Source organism: Micromesistius poutassou (genome assembly GCF_964030765.1).
Source record: "Micromesistius poutassou genome assembly, chromosome: 9".
In the NCBI taxonomy this organism is placed as follows: domain Eukaryota; kingdom Metazoa; phylum Chordata; class Actinopteri; order Gadiformes; family Gadidae; genus Micromesistius; species Micromesistius poutassou.
Genome location: NC_140279.1, coordinates 14,098,105 through 14,117,511, shown reverse-complemented (window position 1 = coordinate 14,117,511; position 19,407 = coordinate 14,098,105). Strand labels below are relative to the sequence as shown.

The 19,407-nt window shown below is 43.9% G+C and overlaps 1 protein-coding gene across 1 annotated transcript; it reads left to right on the top strand.

Moving 5' to 3' along the window:
* Positions 1 to 11,767: 11,767 nt before the first annotated feature.
* LOC311353089 (uncharacterized protein) lies at positions 11,768 to 14,058 on the top strand (the record flags this gene model as incomplete). The annotated part of the gene is made up of 7 exons (XM_084472922.1): positions 11,768 to 11,822; positions 12,270 to 12,634; positions 12,931 to 12,995; positions 13,123 to 13,271; positions 13,600 to 13,629; positions 13,774 to 13,856; positions 13,990 to 14,058. The coding sequence occupies 7 exons, from the start codon at positions 11,768 to 11,770 to the stop codon at positions 14,056 to 14,058; spliced, it is 816 nt and encodes a 271-aa protein (XP_084329048.1).
* Between the last annotated feature and the right edge of the window lie 5,349 nt (positions 14,059 to 19,407).

The window sequence follows — 19,407 nt, the reverse complement described above, 5'->3', positions numbered from 1 at the left end:
CTCTCACTCTCTCTCATCCCCCCCCCCCCTCCCACCCCCCGGGGTCGGCTAATGAACATTAGCGAGCGCTTGGCTGGCGGACTTAAGGGCCTCACGACCAGATCTATATGTGTGTGTGTGTGTGTGCGTGTCATCTCCGAGGAGGACCAGGGGGCCGCCGTGTGTGTGTGTGTGTGTGTGTGTGTGTGTGCGCGTGCGTGTGCGTGTCATCTCCGTGGAGGACCAGGGGGGGCCGGCGCGTCGAGGGTCTCCGTGACGAACACTTTGGTTTGGCTTATGCTTTTTTTTTTTTTTCCTGAAGTGTCCGTCCTGCGTTTGGTCACATGACCCCCCCCCCCCCCGGGAAGCGGTGACACACAACGAACAACCGCCGCGGACACTTATGTCCGTCGGCCGGATTTGTTCGCACGTGTGTGTGTGTGTGTGTGTGTGTGTGTGTGTCTGCGTGTGCGTGTGGTTCGGCTGACTGTCTGTCTGCTTCTATGTTTTTACGTCTGTTTTTATGTCCGGGCCTGGGGTTTGGGTTTCATCCGTCTAAAAGGGTTATTGAGAGGGAAAATGCAAAAACACCAAAACACCCCCACCACCCACCCCTCCCCCTCCTCCACCACCACACCGGCACCACCCACTCCTCCACTTTTTCCCTGCGAACCACAGGAACTGTCTTTTGATCTGGCCATGAATGTGTCTATTTGTGTCACTTCTAAAACACTTCTAACAGGAAGCTAACCCATTGGGTGGTGGTGGTGGTGGTGGTCGGGGGGGGGGGGGGGGTGGTGGGGGTGGTGATGGGGGCGGGGGGCTCTGGTGGAGGTTCAAGGGGTGGGCTCCAGGGAGGGGGGGGGGGGGAGGGGAGGCGGGGGTGGATGTGGTTTTTCATACGATACTGTTCGCTGTGGACTGTCGTTATTTATTATAAGCCTTATTCCTTTTCATCCGCCGCAGTCTGATATGGCTCGCTCGCTTTGAACGCGAAACCTAAAACTCAAACAAACAGTTCCCTTGCGTTTCCAAGTTAAAAGCTGTTTATAATCAGCTTTTATGATGATAATTCACTCAAGGGCATCGATTTCTGCGGGGAGACGGCCATAAACGCAAAGCAGAATAACTCAGGCTGTGTGCACAAAAGTGTTTTACTATACAAGAGGACAAATAGTGATTTGTCACTGGGTGCTGTGCTACGGTCTGGCAAAACGAACGCAGACTGAGTCATAACTTACACTGGTGTGTGTGGTTTGTGTGTGTGTCCGTATGAATGTATACGTGTGTGTGTGTGTGTGTGTGGTCCGTGTGTGCATGCTTACGTGTTTAGTATGTGTGTGCTAATGTGTGTGTGTGTGTGTGTGTGTGTGTGTGTGTGCCGACTCATGTGTGTATGTGTGTGTGTGTGTGTGTGTGTGTGTGTGTGTGTGTGTGTGTGTGTGTGTGTGTGCGTGAATGCGTATGTGAGGGTGTGTGTTTGTGTGTGTGCATGCCCAGATGCGTGCGCATGTGTGTGCACATTGATACGAGGATTGCACGCGTGTGTGTGTGTGTGTGTGTGTGTGCGTATCTGAGTGTGTGTATGTGTGCGTGCATGCGTATGTGAGTGTGTGTGTGTGTTTGCGTGTGTGCGTGCGCCCATATATGCGTGCGCATGTGTGTGCACATTCATACGAGGATTGCACGCGCGTGTGTGTGTGTGTGTGTGCGTATGTGAGTGTGTGTATGTGTGCGTGCATGCATATGTGAGTGTGTGTGTGTGTGTTTGTGTGTGTGCGTGTGCCCAGATGTGCATGCGCATGTGTGTGCACATTCATACGAGGATTGCACGCGTGTGTCTGTGTGTGTGTGTGTGTGTGTGTGTGTGTGTGGGGGGGGGGGGGGGGGGTGTATCCTGCAGATAGCGTCCTCCCCATGCGTCCCGGGGCACCACAACATAACGATGAGCACCTGGGTTCCCACAAGCTCCCAGTTAGGGACAATTGTCAGTAACCGATAAATTGGAGCGGGAGGGTCCGTCTGCAGAGCCCGATGAATGTCCCCTTTCACGTCGGGGACGCCGGAGTACCGGGAAAGATGAAGAGGGCCTTATGTCGGCCTGTGTGTTCACATGAGTCCCGACCACACGCTCTGCACAAGAGGCCGAGAGACACAGAGAAAAGGAACACTGTCTCTCTCTCTCTCTCTCTCCCAGACACGCACCCCATGAGAATTCAATCGACTCCCACGCGCCGCCGCCGCCTGCGTGTGGCCGCCACACACACACAACACGCCACACACACACACACACATACACACACACACACACACACACACACACCATGTGTCCGCTGCCCCCACCCGCACCCACACCCACCGCCACCCTCGACTCCCCGCCGGCTTTTTTTTTACTCAATCCCGGCCACGCTCCCGCCCGACTTTGATACCATTTTTTTCTTTTTTTCCTGTGTGTTCTTTTTTCCGCCCCCCCCTGCTCTTCTTCTCTCGATGATGTCGGACAATAATCTTTTTCACCCCCTCCAGTGCAGAGGAGCGGGGCCACGGGCGGAAGAAAGGGGACGGCGGCGCTTCCTGCCCTCACTTCAATCTCGTGGGCCCCCACGCCCCCCCCCCACCCACCCACCCCCGGGCCCCCCCCCCCCGAGCGAGACAAAGTGGCCCCCGGACCTCGGCGCGGTGCGGTGCGGTTCAACTGCCGCTCTAAAAAGAGAGACGGGAACCAAATCCCCTCTTGTACACAACAGAACAACACTGTAGCCTTTTCAGTGCGGCTGCCCGCTGGAAGGAAGCAGCCCTTTTCCCCCTGTGCGGCCGACACAGTGTCTGTCTATCCATCTATCCATCCACCCCCCACCCCCCCCCCCCCCCCCCCCCACCCCCACCCCCACCCCCCCACACCCCCCCCTACAGATGTTGACACTGTTTGTTGCGGGTTAAGATGCCCTCTAAAAAGACCATTGTTCCCCTTGTATGTGTGTTATTGAGTTTTTCCTCTATTTCTAAGCGCGGGCCTGGGAGGGAGAGAGCGAGACAGAGACATAGAGGGAAAAGAAAGAGGGCGAGAGAGAGAGAGAGAGAGAGAGAGAGAGAGAGAGGGAGAGAGAGTAGGAGAAAGCAGTGAAAGACCCTCAGATTGCAGCTGGAGCTCCAGGGGGTCTTTCTGCCCCTGCGAGACCCAGCCAAAGGGTCTCATTGAAGGGAGCAGCAGGCAGCCGCCAAGGGCTCTGGCCCTGGTGGAATTATGCCGCGTGATGGGCCCCGGGTCCTTCTCCAGAACGAGGCGGGGGGGGGGGGGTTCAGAGGTCAGGCCCCCTTCTGGGTTGCTCCATACCTGCCTCGGCCAGGCCCCCCCCCCCCCCCCGGCCCCTCTGCAGCACTCCAATCACATGGGCCCATGGAACGGGGGGGAACAATGGCAAACAGTCAACACTCCATTCAGTGGACTCTTAGCTTAGAGAGCTAGCAGAGCGGAGAGGCTAATTCCACGCACTCTCCACTTTTCAATGAATAGGTAATTTGATTATTTGGCCAGTGAGAGAGAGAGAGAGAGAGAGAGAGAGAGAGAGAGAGAGAGACAGTGACCAGGTCAGGCCCGCTCTCTCTGTGTAGTTTACAAGGCGGTGGCTCAGCACTTGAGCACGATCAAAATCCTATCGGCCAATCGAAAAACAAAAGCCCCACTCTAGACTTTTGCAGCTTATCCGCGGTGTTGATGGGGGTGTAATTCTGCACCTGTGTGTGTGTGCGTGTGTGTGTGCGTGTGCGTGTGTGCATGTGTGTGTGTGTGTGGGTGTGCGTGTGTGTGTGCGTGTGTGTTTGTATTGTAGGAGATGGCCAGATCTTTGGACGTTCTCTGAAACCAGATAAGCACTTTCTGCTCTCTCTCTCTCTATGCCTTATCTCTACACCACTATGGAATGCTGCGTGCCATGCATCCATCATCCATGCCCCGTCAGCAGCCGCAAACCAAAACACACAGACCCATTCCCGGGTGTGTAAAGTATGAAAAACAAGGAGACCTGACATCATATACAAAAACAAAAAAGAATTGATGATTGTCATCTTGTCTTTTCTTGCCGTCATCATTCCCCATTTTGGGTTATATGAATGGATTTGTATATATCCGGTTTTAAAATATTGAAGAAAGACCATGTATCGTCGTAAACCAGAAAAGCTTTCAAATCTAAATTATTTTCTCTTTATCGCACCTTGAAGTGCAATTGAAGCAGATCAATCCTTGACTTTTTGACCCATTGAATCTTGTGCCTTTTTTTTTGGCCTTTTCTAACGCTCTGCCGAGCACTTATGAATTGAACGTAGTGTATTAACGGTGTGTGGATTGTGGACCGGAACGGAAGTAGACTATACTAGATTAGCCAGTTAACCGGGGACATGAAAGAGCGTGGTTTATGACAGATGATTGGGCTTCCCGGTGCACATGGCTGATTGGTGCTGTCAGCGGTGATGTATGAGCGCACGGGGGGGCATCTCTGACCCCAGACTACAGAGTACATTAACCTTCTCACCAGGCAGGGCCAGCCCGTCTAAACCCTGACCCTTGGCTCCCCTCTCACAGCCACGGGGGGTCCCCAGCATCTCCCCTCTCCTCTCCTCCTCACACTTTGGACAGCGCATTGTGTGCGCGCCCCTCCGGAGTTATTGTGTGCAGCACTAAATAATGTCCCTCTCCTCGGCTCCCCGGCTCCCTGGCTTTGTTGGCTTCCCGCGGTACTTCTCCGGAGCTGAGACCCAAGAGGAGGGCGGGGGGGGGGGGGGGGTCCGTTGTGAGAGTGTTCCCACCCCCAGGAGGGGAGCTTGACCCGGGGGGCTGCAGGTACCTTTCAGGGCCTCCTAGCCGGCCCTCCGCTGGGCCTCAGCGTCCTGCTGCTAGAAATTTGTCGTCCCCCTCCGAGCGTCTTTCTGCTGGTGTCAGTCGCAGGGCCCCTGATGAGAGATTTGTTGATATGATAACTTGATTAGGCCCCTGGATGGATGACATGGTGGCAGAGGGCCAGTCAGCCGCGCCCGGGGAGGGCCCCCGACTCCTCTCCTTAACCTCTCCTCAGGAGGCAACAATTAGTGCTAGTAATTGGTGTTCTAGCAGTCTTGCAACATATAGCCCTCTGGCTCTCCCGCTGCCCCTGGGCTGTGGACGGAGCGCATTGGTTCACATTGATGTCCAGGATGATTCATTCCATAGCCCCATTTCATGAACTAAACCTAACCCTACAGAGCCAGCCCTATAGACCTTGCCCAGCAGCAGAGTGTTACAGGAGATCAACTCTTTTCTGTTTAAATTGTTTCCTGCATGGCCTCTGACTGTCTGTCCAGGACAGGTCATTCCGTGAACGCTGAGGCCTGGCTGCGTCTCAAACCGTATTTTTTGTTAGCGCCATGTAAAACTCTCACTAAAAAGAACAGTGAAGGTCTTCAAACTGCAGTGGTTTGAATATCAGAATAAAAATAATAAAATGAATCAATGCATTTGTTCTTACCAATACACCAAAAAGAAAATGCCTTGTGTGTGGAGGCTAACTTGGCACTGCAACACTTTGGGATTCTGATACAAACAAGTTAGCTTAGCGCTAACGTTAATCTCATGGCTGGAAGGCCTTTCCCCTTAAAGTTTGCATGCTTGCAAACATTGATGATTGGAGAAAGACTGCACAATTTCTGCTCTTTGGATGAGGGGACGACAGGCAACTTGTATGAAAAATCCTGGGCTGGGCTGGTCTACAGCCCAGCCACCTGTTACATGTATTCATTATTTCTGTGTACCGTTGTGCCTAAGATATGTTTGTGTTTTGTCTATCTGTTTCATGTCGTATGGGTGGATCTGCTGCCGTACAGAGGACGTCCTCAGTGGTTTTTATTCACACAGTGTGCATAGCATACGTAGCATTTGTTAGTTTAGTGATCTGGGCCCAAGCGCTCTGCTCCATCAGGGCTCGTAAAGTCCAATGACCTTTGCCCTGTGCCCACTGTGGGTTTCAGTCTGACGTATTCAAAGTTGTTACATCACCCCCCGCTCCCTGCCACCCTTCTCCTCACTCTCTCCTTTCGCCTTCAATTGACTCTCTTCATAGCAGCCTCCCCCTCTCCAGGCAGTAGCCTGTGCCGGCCTACTGGGCTGGAAAACCTGCTGACTGTGTGCTATTTGTTTAGGCATTGTAAACCTCTCAACCCCGAAAGCACAGTGTAAGAGAAGCAGCCAGCGTCTTGTACGGCGATTGTGTCGGGGTATTTTTGTGTTTAACTTTTGTTGTCTTTTAGTCAGAGGAATTTGGATAGTTTTCTTTCTTGACATTATTGCGGTTATTTTATAACCCTGTGATCTCAGGGTTAGAGAGATATAGAGATATAAAGAGAGAGAGGGAGAGTTTGTCTGCGTATGAGGTGTTTTAGTATATATAGTATATAAAAATATATACTCTGTATTGAGTATGGCTTCAGATTTGGATTCATGTTGACTTTGCTTAATCAAATTTCAAATCAAAGTTTAAAATAAAAAGTATATTTGTGGTCCAGATAAGCTACAATTTTCTAAATGACAATGTCAATCTGCTGTCCCATACTATCTATCTGAACATTATTTTGCTGAAGACTTAAACTTCCTGTTTGAGGGAGATAGAACAGGCTGTTTCCCTTGGAAACCGCCCGCAAATTGTCTGTGACGTTGTTCAGATCAATAAATACAATAAAATACCATATCATTAAAGAACAGCAGGGGACGCAGTTGCTGTACATTCCCAGTGATATTTTTCCGTTGTTGGTGGTTCACCTGGCTGCAGCGCCGTCGTATAGGGGGGAAAGGTTATGACAATTATAAGGGCCCACAGCCCGCTAGGGCCCACACACAGCCCCCAGTAGCCTCTATGACAAAATGATTATGCATACACTGAACTAATATATATTCATATGAATGAATCCGAATTAAAACAAAGCCACAAATCATACAATATTCTAATTTTAATAATTTCAATAATCCCCTTGGCCCCTTCTTAAAAAATGGTTTGGTCCACACCGCGGTTCGTTCTTCCCAGGGACGTGCACAGGAGTTTTGAGGGGCAGGTGCCGAATTGTTGACGGGGGGGCGGGGGTTGGATCGCGGACGAGCGCTATTGTTAACGTGGGGTTGGATCGCGGACGAGCGCTATTGCGGGCGCGATTGTTGACGGGGGGCATTCGATCGCGGACGAGCACTTTTGCGGGCGCGATTGTTGAAGAACACTCAGAGGGCACTTTTTAATACGAGGCAAAAAGAGCAGGGGCTCAATCACCCCTAGGGCCCTATGTGTGCACGTGCCTGGTTCTTCCCATGGTTCTTCCTCATCGGAAGTGAGTGAGCGATGAGACTTACAGTGAACAAACAATCCAATTTAAACTTTAATTGAGATTAGATGAGGCTTGTTGTTGTTTTTGATATTTGTTTTACAACAACGTATTCCATGTGCTCTTTGTTTCACTTGCACATTTAAGTTAAATGCTACATATTTACCTGTGGACTATCTTGAGCCAGGACACTTAGTTTTTTGCATATCAGTGCTATAAATACCCACACCTATTTGTTGAGTGGTTAATTGAAAATGTATTTGCAATCAGAGGTGTAATAACGTGTTGCAAATCAGGGAAATGAGAATAAGACAATTAATAATACATAATTTACATAATAATACTCTGACTTGTTAAGTCGTTAAATGTAAAAAAGGAAACAAATTGGGTGTATTACACCAGGCACCGTCAAGAACACTGAAAAACAAGAACATTTAAGGTGGTAATGAATGGGGGAGAGGGGCCCACACCGATATTCTTTCAGGGGGCCCAGAATTCCTAGCAACTGCCCTGCCTGGCTGTATGCTTATTTCTATTATTATTCATTTCGTTTTGGGAATTCATTAAAGAAACTATGCATTGGCATTCGTGCCACTTATCGCGTTCGAGCTCACTGCATTTTAGGCTAAACACAAACGCACAGTGGCACACAGCGTTTACAGCAGGCAGACACCGCCACCTAGTGGGATACATCTGCTAGAGTTTAAGGTAATTTCGATTAACTGTAATTGGAATTGTACATCAGAATGCATCATGTTTTTTTTGTGACTCTACTCCGTGATTTTGTGATGCATCGAGAGAGTTGCAGTACTGTAATGTCCTAAATAATCATAAATATACTGTTACCTAGGCTATTCAAATCTTTGTTTTGCCCTGTCTTGCATGAGAATGCTGTGACTGTTTTAAACAAAACAATGTCCCTCCCCATGATGACAAATAATTTCACAATTAATTACAAAATAATATCCCAGACACAATTCTATACTACTTCCGAAATGGAGGCATTGGTATACTTGGTATTTGAGTGAGGCGCTAAAGTGAACATATATCATATACGATTTAGGTCAAAAGAAGAAAGATTTAGGTCAAAAGAAGATGCTATATACTATATTGCATCTTCTTTTGACCTAAATCTTTCTCAAGACATTCACAGAGTAACACACACACACTCTCAGCCTCTCTCTCTCTCTCTATTTCTCACACACACAGACACATTCCCATATCCAGAGAGAGAGCGAGAGGGAGTGCGAGAGTGAGAGTGTGAGAGATCGAGATCTGGGCTCCAAAGTCAACAAGGAAGAAGGAAGACTGTAATGACACACATTCCCTTTCTTTGTACCACAAGTAGTTCATTTGGAATGTCTTGATGCAATACATGAGTACAGGGTTACAGAGAACACACACACACACACAATTATCTACTATTCAACACCTTTACACAACATTATCAAACAGCTTTAGACAACATTATGAAACACCTTTACACAACATTATCAAACATCTTTATGCAACATTATCAAACACCTCTACAAAACATTATCAAACACCTTTACACAACATTACCAAACATCTTAACACATTATTAAACACCTTTACACAACATTATCAAACATCTTAACACAATATTACCAAACACCTTTACACAACATTATCAAACACCTTTACACAACATTATCAAACTCCTTTACACAACATTTTCAAACACCTTTACACAACATTATCAAAAAGCTACACAACATTATCACTGGGGTTCTACGGAAGCGCATTGCTGCCACTATAGAGAAATAAACACGGGTCAGTATCACGTTAGAACAGTTTATTGAAAAGGTTATTGTTATCACAAGATTTTTTTTTCGTTATGACGACAAATAAAGCCATAAATAGCATATTCATATAACATCATAAGATTGTATGTCGTCATAACGTGAAAATATCTTGTTGTAACGTAAAAAACATTTTGTGATAACAATAAACTTTTCATTATTATTATGTAGAAATACAGAATATAAATAGAATAAAACAGAAAATAGAAATAGATAAATGGAGGAATGCCCTCATCGTCATCCGCTTATCTGGGGTCAGGTCGCGGGGGCAGCAGCTCAAGCAGGGGGCCCCAGACTTCCCTTTCCCGAGCCACATTGACCAGCTCTGACGGGGGGATCCCGAGGCGTTCCCAGGCCAGTGTTGAGTTATAATCTCTCCACCTAGTCCTGGGTCTTCCCCGGGGTCTCCTCCCCACTGGTCATGCCTGGAACACCTCCTAAGGGAGGCGCCCAGTGGGCATCCTTACCAGATGCCCGAACCACCTCAACTGACTCCTAAATAATCATAAATATACTGTTACCTAGGCTTTGTTTTGCCCTGTCTTGCATGAGAATGCTGTGACTGTTTTAAACAAAACAATGTCCCTCCCCATGATGACAAATCATTTCACAATTAATTACAAAATAATATCCCAGACACAATTCTATACTACTTCCGAAATGGAGGCATTGGTATACTTGGTATACTTCTTTTGACCTAAATCTTTCTCAAGACATTCACAAAGTAACAGAGCGTGCCAGCGAGATCTGGGCTCCAAAGTCAACAAGGAAGAATGAAGACTGTAATGTGATGACACACATTCCCCTTCTTTGTACCATAAGTAGTTCATTTGGAATGTCTTGATGCAATAGTACAGGGTTACAGAGAACACACACACACACACACACACACACACACACACACACACACACACACACACACACACACACACACACACACAATTATCTACTATTCAACACCTTTACACAACATTATCAAACACCTTTAGACAACATTATCAAACACCTTTACACAACATTATCAAACACCTTTACGCAACATTATCAAACCACCTCAACTGACTCCTTTCTAAGCAGAGGAGCAGCGGCTCTAATCCGAGTTCCTCCCGGATGGCTGAACTTCTCACCCTATCCCTAGGAGAGAAGGGCTTTGCCTTTAGGGCTTTGCCCTTTTTCCCATTAGGAGAGAAAACTCCGCTTGTATCTGTGATCTCGTCCTTTCGGTCATTACCCATCCCTCATGACCATAGGTGAGGATAGGAACGAAGATCGACCGGTAGATCGAGAACTTTGCCTTGCGGCTCAGCTCTCTTTTCGTCACAACGGTGTCACAACGGTGTCAGGCATGCAAACTAGTCACCTTTCGGCGAAATTCAGTTTAAACAAAATTGGCCACTTGTGTGATTCGTGGAGATCCATTGAGAAAACTTTGGGGGTGGGGGGGTGGGGGGGGGGGGGGGGGGCGGGGCGGGGGGGGGGGTGGTCTACAGTCTGATGAAAACGAGACGATAACTAAATAAATCAATTTAGGATGACAAAAACTAAGACGAAATCTTTTGACACTTTCGTTAACAAATAAAAACGAGACGAAAATGTAAGCGGGACGATTTGGGAAGCGATCCAATCAGAACTAAGCTCTTTATGTGGGGAAGTAGGCCTACTGATCGTCCCGCCCGGCAGGTCAACTAGCAGGCGCTTGCTGCGTCGCAAGCAAGTGTCCCTTTGTAAACAGTTTGGCGCAACGATCACCGGTTAAAACACAACCAACTTGAAGTCATTGGCAGACGAGTCATCCCGAAATTTACGCAAAGATAAGCATACTTAAACAGTTTTTTTCTTTCAAGCTAATGTTATGTGTGTTTTTGCTAAAATTGGAATACAATACAAGCTGAAAGAAACCACCGCTGTCCTGTAACGGTACCGGAGCTCTGTGCTGTCGACACCACAGCGGGGCACAGAAACACAGGATTCACTGTGGTTTCTGTGACATGAGAAACACTAAAAATGAATACTAATGTTTTATAAAGAAAGCTATCTCAGTGGGAAAGCCACGCAACAGATAGCCACGGTTACATACAGTAATGTTCTTATGAACATTACTAGTTGGTTGACCAAAGTTGAAACCATTCTGATCTTAAGCAGGCTTGGGCAGGCTTAAGCAGGCTGGTGAAAAAGGTGAGAATGATGCGTGAGCCGATGAAAACACAGACCCACTAGGGGATTTTAAAATATATATATTAAAAAACAATTATGTAATATATAAACAATTATACAATTATATTAAAAAAAAACATTAAAAAAAAAACATTATAACGTGATACTGATACGTCCATTGTTTCCGGGCGTGGCAGTAACAGGTTTCTGCAGGGTTTAACATGCAACAGAACAACAGCAAAAATAGCCATTAATTTCTTCCAGTCAGTTAGTGTAGATTTACCGGTCTTTCCAACACACCTAGGCCTTCCTGAAATAGACCTTTCAACATACCTTACCTCTTACATTCCTATTGTCCTGTTGAAGACCGTGGTGTAGTCTTCGCAGCACATCTAAAGCAGACATCCTTGGAACATTTCTATTACTGTATAGAACGCCTAGACGCCTTCAGCTCTTCAGCTTACAAGGTCGCAGGGATGTTTGTTAGACTGCTTGTCTCCATTTGCTTGCTGGTGGGGCAAAGGGCTCAAGGTGAGTAATCAATGTGTTTGTGTTATTAATTGGTGACTGTTGATTTGGGTTTAATCTAACTTCCTCACAGAAATATCAAACTTTGAGCTTTGGATGTTTATTTATTAATAGTGCTACACGTCTGCTTATACAATGTGACTTTTGTGAATTTTAAACATGTATTGTTGAAACATTAACATACTATAGGTAACAGTTATATCTCTTGGAATTTAAATATTTACCACAATCATCCATACGACATATGATATGGCACATGAAATCAATGACATAATCTAAAAGAAGATAAAATTAACTAATTAAATTAGTTAAATTAGATTAGGCACATTTTTTATATTCTTGAAAATATATATTCTAGATATATTGAAAAGATTCCATTGCTCATTCGGAAGGGAGCCTAACCCTACTTTTGCCTCATGTCTTTTGTTCTTTTATTTGAGGGTATTTCAGCCCAAACTACACCCTCTTTAAACAACATAACAGGGGTCACTGCCGAACCACTTGTCATTACTACGGATGGAGCTATTCCTGCAGCACTCAGCACGGCTTCCCCCACCATCAACACCACCACCATATCACAACCAAATGAACCCATCAGTGCAGCCGTGCTCAATGTAACCCCGTCGTCGATAGTAACCAACACAACATCTCCGCCAGTGGATGAAATTCTTCTAACAACTCAAAATACAACTAATGAGTCAGCGACAGGAAGCAGATTTTTTTTAATGTTCACACTGCAAACAGCTTTCGATAACAATCTGTTAAACAGATCCTCTGTGGAGTTCCAGCGTTTAAAAAACGAAGTGGAATCACGTGTAAGTAAAACGTGGCAGGCTTCTGTGCTGTGTTTTGTACTACATATCCTACATATATAGTTACTGTTTATGTACATGTGGATTTTGAGCGTTGTGTTATGAGCTTTACCTAATTGCTTAATAATAATCTCATATTTTATAATCTCATATTTTCCATGTTACTTGACAACTTGTCACCGAAAGACGTAATTAAACACAATCTCTTATATGGAGAAAACTGTTGAAGGAAACTCTCTACACATGTGAATCTTTGGTGTGTACATGTTGAATTTGAACCCCTTCTTTTTGTTTTACAGCTGAACTCCATCTTATCTTCTTCATATGGCAACCGTTTCAATGTATCTACAGTCAACAGCTTCGGGTTAGTGATATAACAGCTGTATTTTTCCATTGAAATAATGATTCAGTACTGTAACTATCCAATATTTCTATGTTTTCAAATGTCATGTCATCATCTGTACTTTTTTTGTTTGTGTTTTTGTTTGCAGCCCGGGTTCTGGGATTGTGGTGTACGCTGACCTGGATTTCAACAATGCAGCCGGGATTTCAGCTGATGCAGTGAAAAACTCACTGGTCAATGCTGCATTAAATCTAGAATTAACCACCATAGTAAACATCTCTTCCATCGTTGTGAAAGGTGTGTAGGAATTAATGTCTGGAATATCACAGCTTAACTGTTTACTGTCCCATTGAATGTCTCTTCTATCGCTGTGAGATGTGTGTAGGCATTCATGTCTGGAATATCACAGCTAAACTCTCTCTCTCTCTCTCTCTCTCTCTCTCGCTCTCCGTCACCCTCTCTCTCTCCCTCACCCTCACCCTCTCCCTCACCCTCTCCCTCTCACTCTCTGTCTCTTTCTCTCTCGCTCTCGCTCTCACTCTCTGTCTCTCTGTATATCTCTCTCTCTCTCTCTCTCTCTCTCTCTCTCTCTCTCTCTCTCTCTCTCTCTCTGTGTGTGTTTCAGCATGGAGTCCGGTCATTGAACCAAGTCAAAGTATGTCCCTAATTGTTGTTAACACATTTTAATGAGCAGATACACAGAAGTATGACATTCAGTGTGTTTGTGTGTGTGTGTGTTTATTTGTTTCTGTGCGTGTATTTCAACATTCTCACTAAATCACCTCCTCCTCCTTCCTAGATTCAATAAAAGTATTTGCTGACGTGAGGATTTTCAGCTCCATAAAGCTGAATGCGAGCAACTTAGACTCTATTATTGAGGAGGTATTCTCATCGTACTTTATGTAGAAAGACAGATGTGCACGCATATATATAGGCATTCTGTATACCCTATATACCCTATTTTTGTGACTTTAGTTAAAGTGTTTTTGGGCTTTCTTTTAATTTCTCCTTTCAGGTATTTGGCCCACTGGAGATCACTGTGAAGAAAATTGCCTTGGAAAGTTGCCTTGGAGACCAGTGTTGATACCAAGAGCCTGCTGAGCCTGCAACGACATAGTCAACCAGGGTGATCATATGAATAAACATTATTAAACAAAGTCTCACCGTGCTTGTAATGATACTATAATATAGATGCTGTTTTTAATAACTCAGTGATACAAGTGATCACTTTTATTCATTGTATAAATTAGTTGTGAAGGGCACATTGAAGTGACACAGGACAAATTTGTAAGAGAACATATCATATTGAAATTAAAGAATGCTCTAAAGTTCTCGGTGAGGATCGTTGTGTTTTTACACCATCAAACTGTACTGTGTAGATGACTATCTGTTTGAAATCCAAACCACTGGGCTGACCGCTGAACCAGAGCCAGCCGGGCTGTACTGAGAGCCACCACGTGAACCAGGTCGTGCTCTGAGGAACAGACCTCAGGCCCGACATGATCTGCCTCCAGTCGGGGCCAACATAAACATGGCGGCCGGAAATGATACAGAAATTGTTTGGAAGAATAGCGATCCAAAGTCAATCCAAAATAGTGCAAACTCCGTTCCATTCTAAACTTGCAGCCTAGCTTTTTACCACTTGGACATAGCCCACTTGTATGGCATGGCCATGGGACAACATTTTGAATGAAGAGCTAATTCCCAGCTGATTTCTGAAGTCAGATTGTAGTTACACAAGATGCATTGGTGTAATGACTTTGTCACATGAACTCCTGTATTGCTGTAATTTAAGATGAATAAAAATAATGAAACTACAGTGATAATGACATCTACTGGACAAAACCCAAAACTACATCAACAAAAACAATTGAACCTCCTGTGAACACACACCACTTATTACAACATATGAGCAGGCTTGGGTAAGTGAGTCGGGGTGATGTCAGTTCTTGGCCTTCGCTCCTTCTCGCTGTGCACATCATCGTTATCTTTACCGTCTACTGTGGCCTCTGCCTCCTCATCATCACTCTGCACAATATTAGGAAGTGGTGAAAGTCCAGTGGTCTGTTCAGCTTCTACTAAGGCAATGCTTTAAATAATAGAAATGCATTTTAACAACTCATTGATTATTAAAGTTCTCAATTAGTTGTCATTTGATTTCAATACTTGGTTGGGAAGGACATTTAAATGTCAATATTCTAAATGATTCTTAGGGCGATAGTAGGCACTCGCCCCAGGGCCAGTGGTGTGTAAGTTCAAGTTCTTTCCAAGTCGATCTCAGTCTAAAAGCCACCTGGCAAGATGAAAATAAAGCAGCCGTCATCGCAGCACCGGCCCTGTCAGTCAGAGCATCAGCTGTAGATGGTTACAACCATCACGGGCAGCACCACTGTCTGGATGGCGGTCAGTCCATTTGTAGCATATTACTGGGGCAGATCAAATCTTTTGAGGGAAAAAAAAAAATATATATATATATATATATTTGCTGAATAATTTGCTGAATAGAACTTGAGGGGTCACACCTGAACTCCTGGCCAGGCTGTGGCCAAGATTAAACGTTTGCCTGTTCGTTTTAAGTATCAGCCTGTGTTCAGCTTTAATTGTTCCCTTTTACCATAACTTGCATGTGGTCCGTTGTGTAAAACTGCATGACACAATTCTTGTTTGTGTTGACATTTCCGCTGCAGACCAATCCACCACGGCTGCAGGCCTATTTCAGGAATCTGATACTGTTGTGGTGACATTTGACCATCTGTGAGGCCCATTCTGGTAAACAGGAGATGTTGTCTGAAACTAGTTTGTATTTATCAACCTATATGAAAAGCAGCACCCTGCACAAACCATTTTATTTGTGCAAGTTGGTTTTTCAAGTCACCCTCAGCTCATATTACTATGTATATATATATCTCTGTTCCACGTGCAGTATGTAAACCTGCAAGTGCATCAACTCAACTCAAAAAGGTATTTTATCTTAGTTTTGTTGATTTTGTTGATTAATGCAGAATTTTGTACAGACAAAATGTGTTTGTTGTCATGTGTTATAAAAGCAACTCTTCTTTGTATAATAAATTCAATATGTTTTCTTTAGAAACCAAGACACAGACATACCTGGTTTGTAGTGACTACAGAACACAGAGCGGGCAATTGCAAGATCATGGCTGCCCTAAAATTCAAGGTTAACACTATATATCATGTTGAGTTAGTTATGGCAGTTAAAAAATTTAATATTTACTTTAACGGTTTTTTATGTAGTTAAAACTACTTTTTGAATCTTCAGCTATTGGCTGGGCCTTTTCAGACTCTGATATTCATCATCATTACTATCAGCCAAGGTTTGTACCTAGAAACTAGTGTTTTTATTTCTTTATAATTTTTTTATATGTCCTTGATAGCATAGCATGAGTTGTATTGTTATATTGTATTTCTCACCAGTGCAGTGTGTATAATAGTGGCATTCAGCAAAACAGATTTAAAAAAAACTGATATAAATTGAATATAATATTCAAAATATTGCATTGTGTATAATCCCATGAGAATCAGAATTGTTATGTTTTTGTTAGTGAGCCCGTTATATCTACAAAGGGAGCTGGGGTATTAGGTTGGTTACGTGGGACAAATCTGTACTGAAAAATTGTTAGTTGTCCAATGGATGATTTGGTATAATTTTCATGGACTAAACATTTGCCCTTGTTAATTTGTTGTTGCTGTTGTGGTTTTGATTTTGTTCCAAGTTCAGTGCTTGGCCCCACAGAACTGTTCTAAACCCACGCCCTCTCGCCTGCTGGAAGCACTGTCCCCGGTCTTCAATACACAGGACGTACGACCTGTAAGGAACTTCAGTGATCACACAGAAGTCTCTGTGGACATTGTCCTGTATGGTATACTGGGAGTGGTATGTTAAGTTTTAAATCTATTACAATAAGACGATGTATAGGATATAAGAAAGATCATTTTGAATGGAGATCTCTCCTTTGTATTCCCAACTTTTATGGAAACCTTTAAATGTGAAACAGTAATACATCTTTCTGCACCATTGCGTAGTTTGCTATGGTGAAAATAGCTTTTATTTGTTGTCCTCTTTTTGTTCAGGATGAAAAAGCTCAAATCTTAAATACCTATATATGGCTAGAAATGGTAAGTATAAACACCAAGGGATCAAAATAGTCATTGTTGTGAATATTTCAGGTAAAGCAAAATCACAAATTGCATATTGGATTCAAATCTTTCATTTAGTCATGGAAGAATGAGTTCATCAGCTGGGATCCAGAGCAGTGTGGCACTAATGAGATCGCGCTACCTAGGAGCCAGTTTTGGGTACCAGATCTGGTCATCAACGAATTGTAAGATCCACATACAACTGCAATAACTAAGGTAAAACACACACAATACAGATGGCTCAAATCGCCTTACTGCCTGCGGTTGATTGAACCTAAACGTATGGCAATTCCCATTATGAAGAGACATACCACTGAATGGTCACCGGGTGGTAAGCATCAATGTGTGATATACCATCCAGCAGTCCCATTATGTTATAGCAGCAAGCAACTTCTGGGGGCAGACTGCACAGGGCCTGGGCCGGAAACCATCACGTGCATGGGTTGAGTTACGCCTTGTTCCTTGTCTCCTTATGGAGATATTCTACCATAGAATATCATGGGGTGTGAGTGGGCGAAGCTTTCAGAAGTCTTATTGAATTAGTGTATTTCTACAGTGGCTAGTCTACACAGCGTTGATTTCAAACCTCCTAACCTCCAGCCACATAATTGGTCGAAACAAATATTAAGCAGATGGAAGTGAAAATTCCCAATATACACTTAATGTTGACAGAGATATTTTTTCTTTTGAATCCAGTAGTCCCATTATGTTATAGCAGAACTTCTGGGGGCAGACTGCACAGGGCCTAAATGTTGCTGCTTTCTCTAACATAGTGGGAATATGTTCTTGTTGATTTCTTACAGTATGAATGAAAACACCGCCCCATTTGTGCCTTATGTACACGTCCATTCTGATGGCATGATCTACGACTTCATCCCGCTCAGAGTGGTTAGCTCCTGCAACCTGAACATCTACACCTTCCCCTTTGACGTCCAGAACTGCACTTTCACCTTCATCTCCTACATCCACACAGGTAAGGTAAAACAAAAACAAAAGACTACCGAAAAGTTGCGGTTTTACAAAAAGTGGACACCGTATAATCGCCACTCAAAGTAAAAGTCTAAATGACTTGATATTTAAAGTAACAAACATGTGGGCATGCTTTATACCATTACCAATAATTATTGTTTTCATAGATATGTATAGATATGTTGGTTAATATTTTTTTATTCAGTGCCAAAGCATGGTTGTAGATTGTTTTGTTCTGGGAGGCAAAAATGTCAAACTAATAACTGAGAAAATATGAAAAAAATTGTTAACAGTTGAATAGTGATAATATATGGATGGTGATCCTGCCTGAAAACATTTCCAAGCACTTTGATTAACAATTTTTCTATATTTTCTTTTGGTTTATTTTGTGTATATAATTGCATTCTGGTACTATGGATGTAATTTGGTAGCCTTATGGGAACACAGTTCTATTTTTGATATATATTTTTTGTGTGTGTGTTTTTTACAGTACAAACTAACCATACAGTTGTATGGTTAGTTTATGAATGAATTTCAATAGATGTGTTTCCTTGTCCTCTCTATCTATCAGTCAGGGACATCAGGATAAACCTGGCCGCGTCAGCAAGTAAAATTCTGAAGAAATCTTTGAATGTGATGAGCACTGTGGGAGAGTGGCAGCTCATCAACATCACTGCTCATAAAGGAAACTTTGTTTTTACGAGTTACGATACTCTCATATTTCAGGTATGTTTACAATCATTTAGAACTAAAAGAATAACAAAATGATTATGATTATTAGAAAAATTCGATAACATTTCAAATAAATTGTGTCCAAAGAAGGACCGTAAAGTCAATAGTGATTAAATGATTAAACGATGAATATGATATTAATATGATAAAAAATATTAATTTGAATCATTACCAAATATTCAAGTTTTGGTTTACAAAAAACGGAATTGTATGAACTCTAAACTGTCTTTTTTCCTAACACATCATAGATCCAAATCAAGCGTTCGTCCACTCTCTATGTGGTCAACCTGATCATCCCCAGCTGCTTCCTGATCACAGTGGACCTCCTCAGCTTCCTGTTACCCCCACAGAGTGTGGACCGCTCAGCCTTTAAGATGACCCTCATCTTAGGCTACACCATCTTCTTGTTGCTTATGAACGACTTGCTGCCGGTCACTGGCAACACCATACCACTCATAAGTCAGTAGTACTCTTTTCCTCAGTGGGAGGTTAAAAATAAACTTCTATTACTTCTATTACTTCTATTACGAAAAGTAACCAGAATACTCACACTCTCACCTATTTATCCCCAGATGTT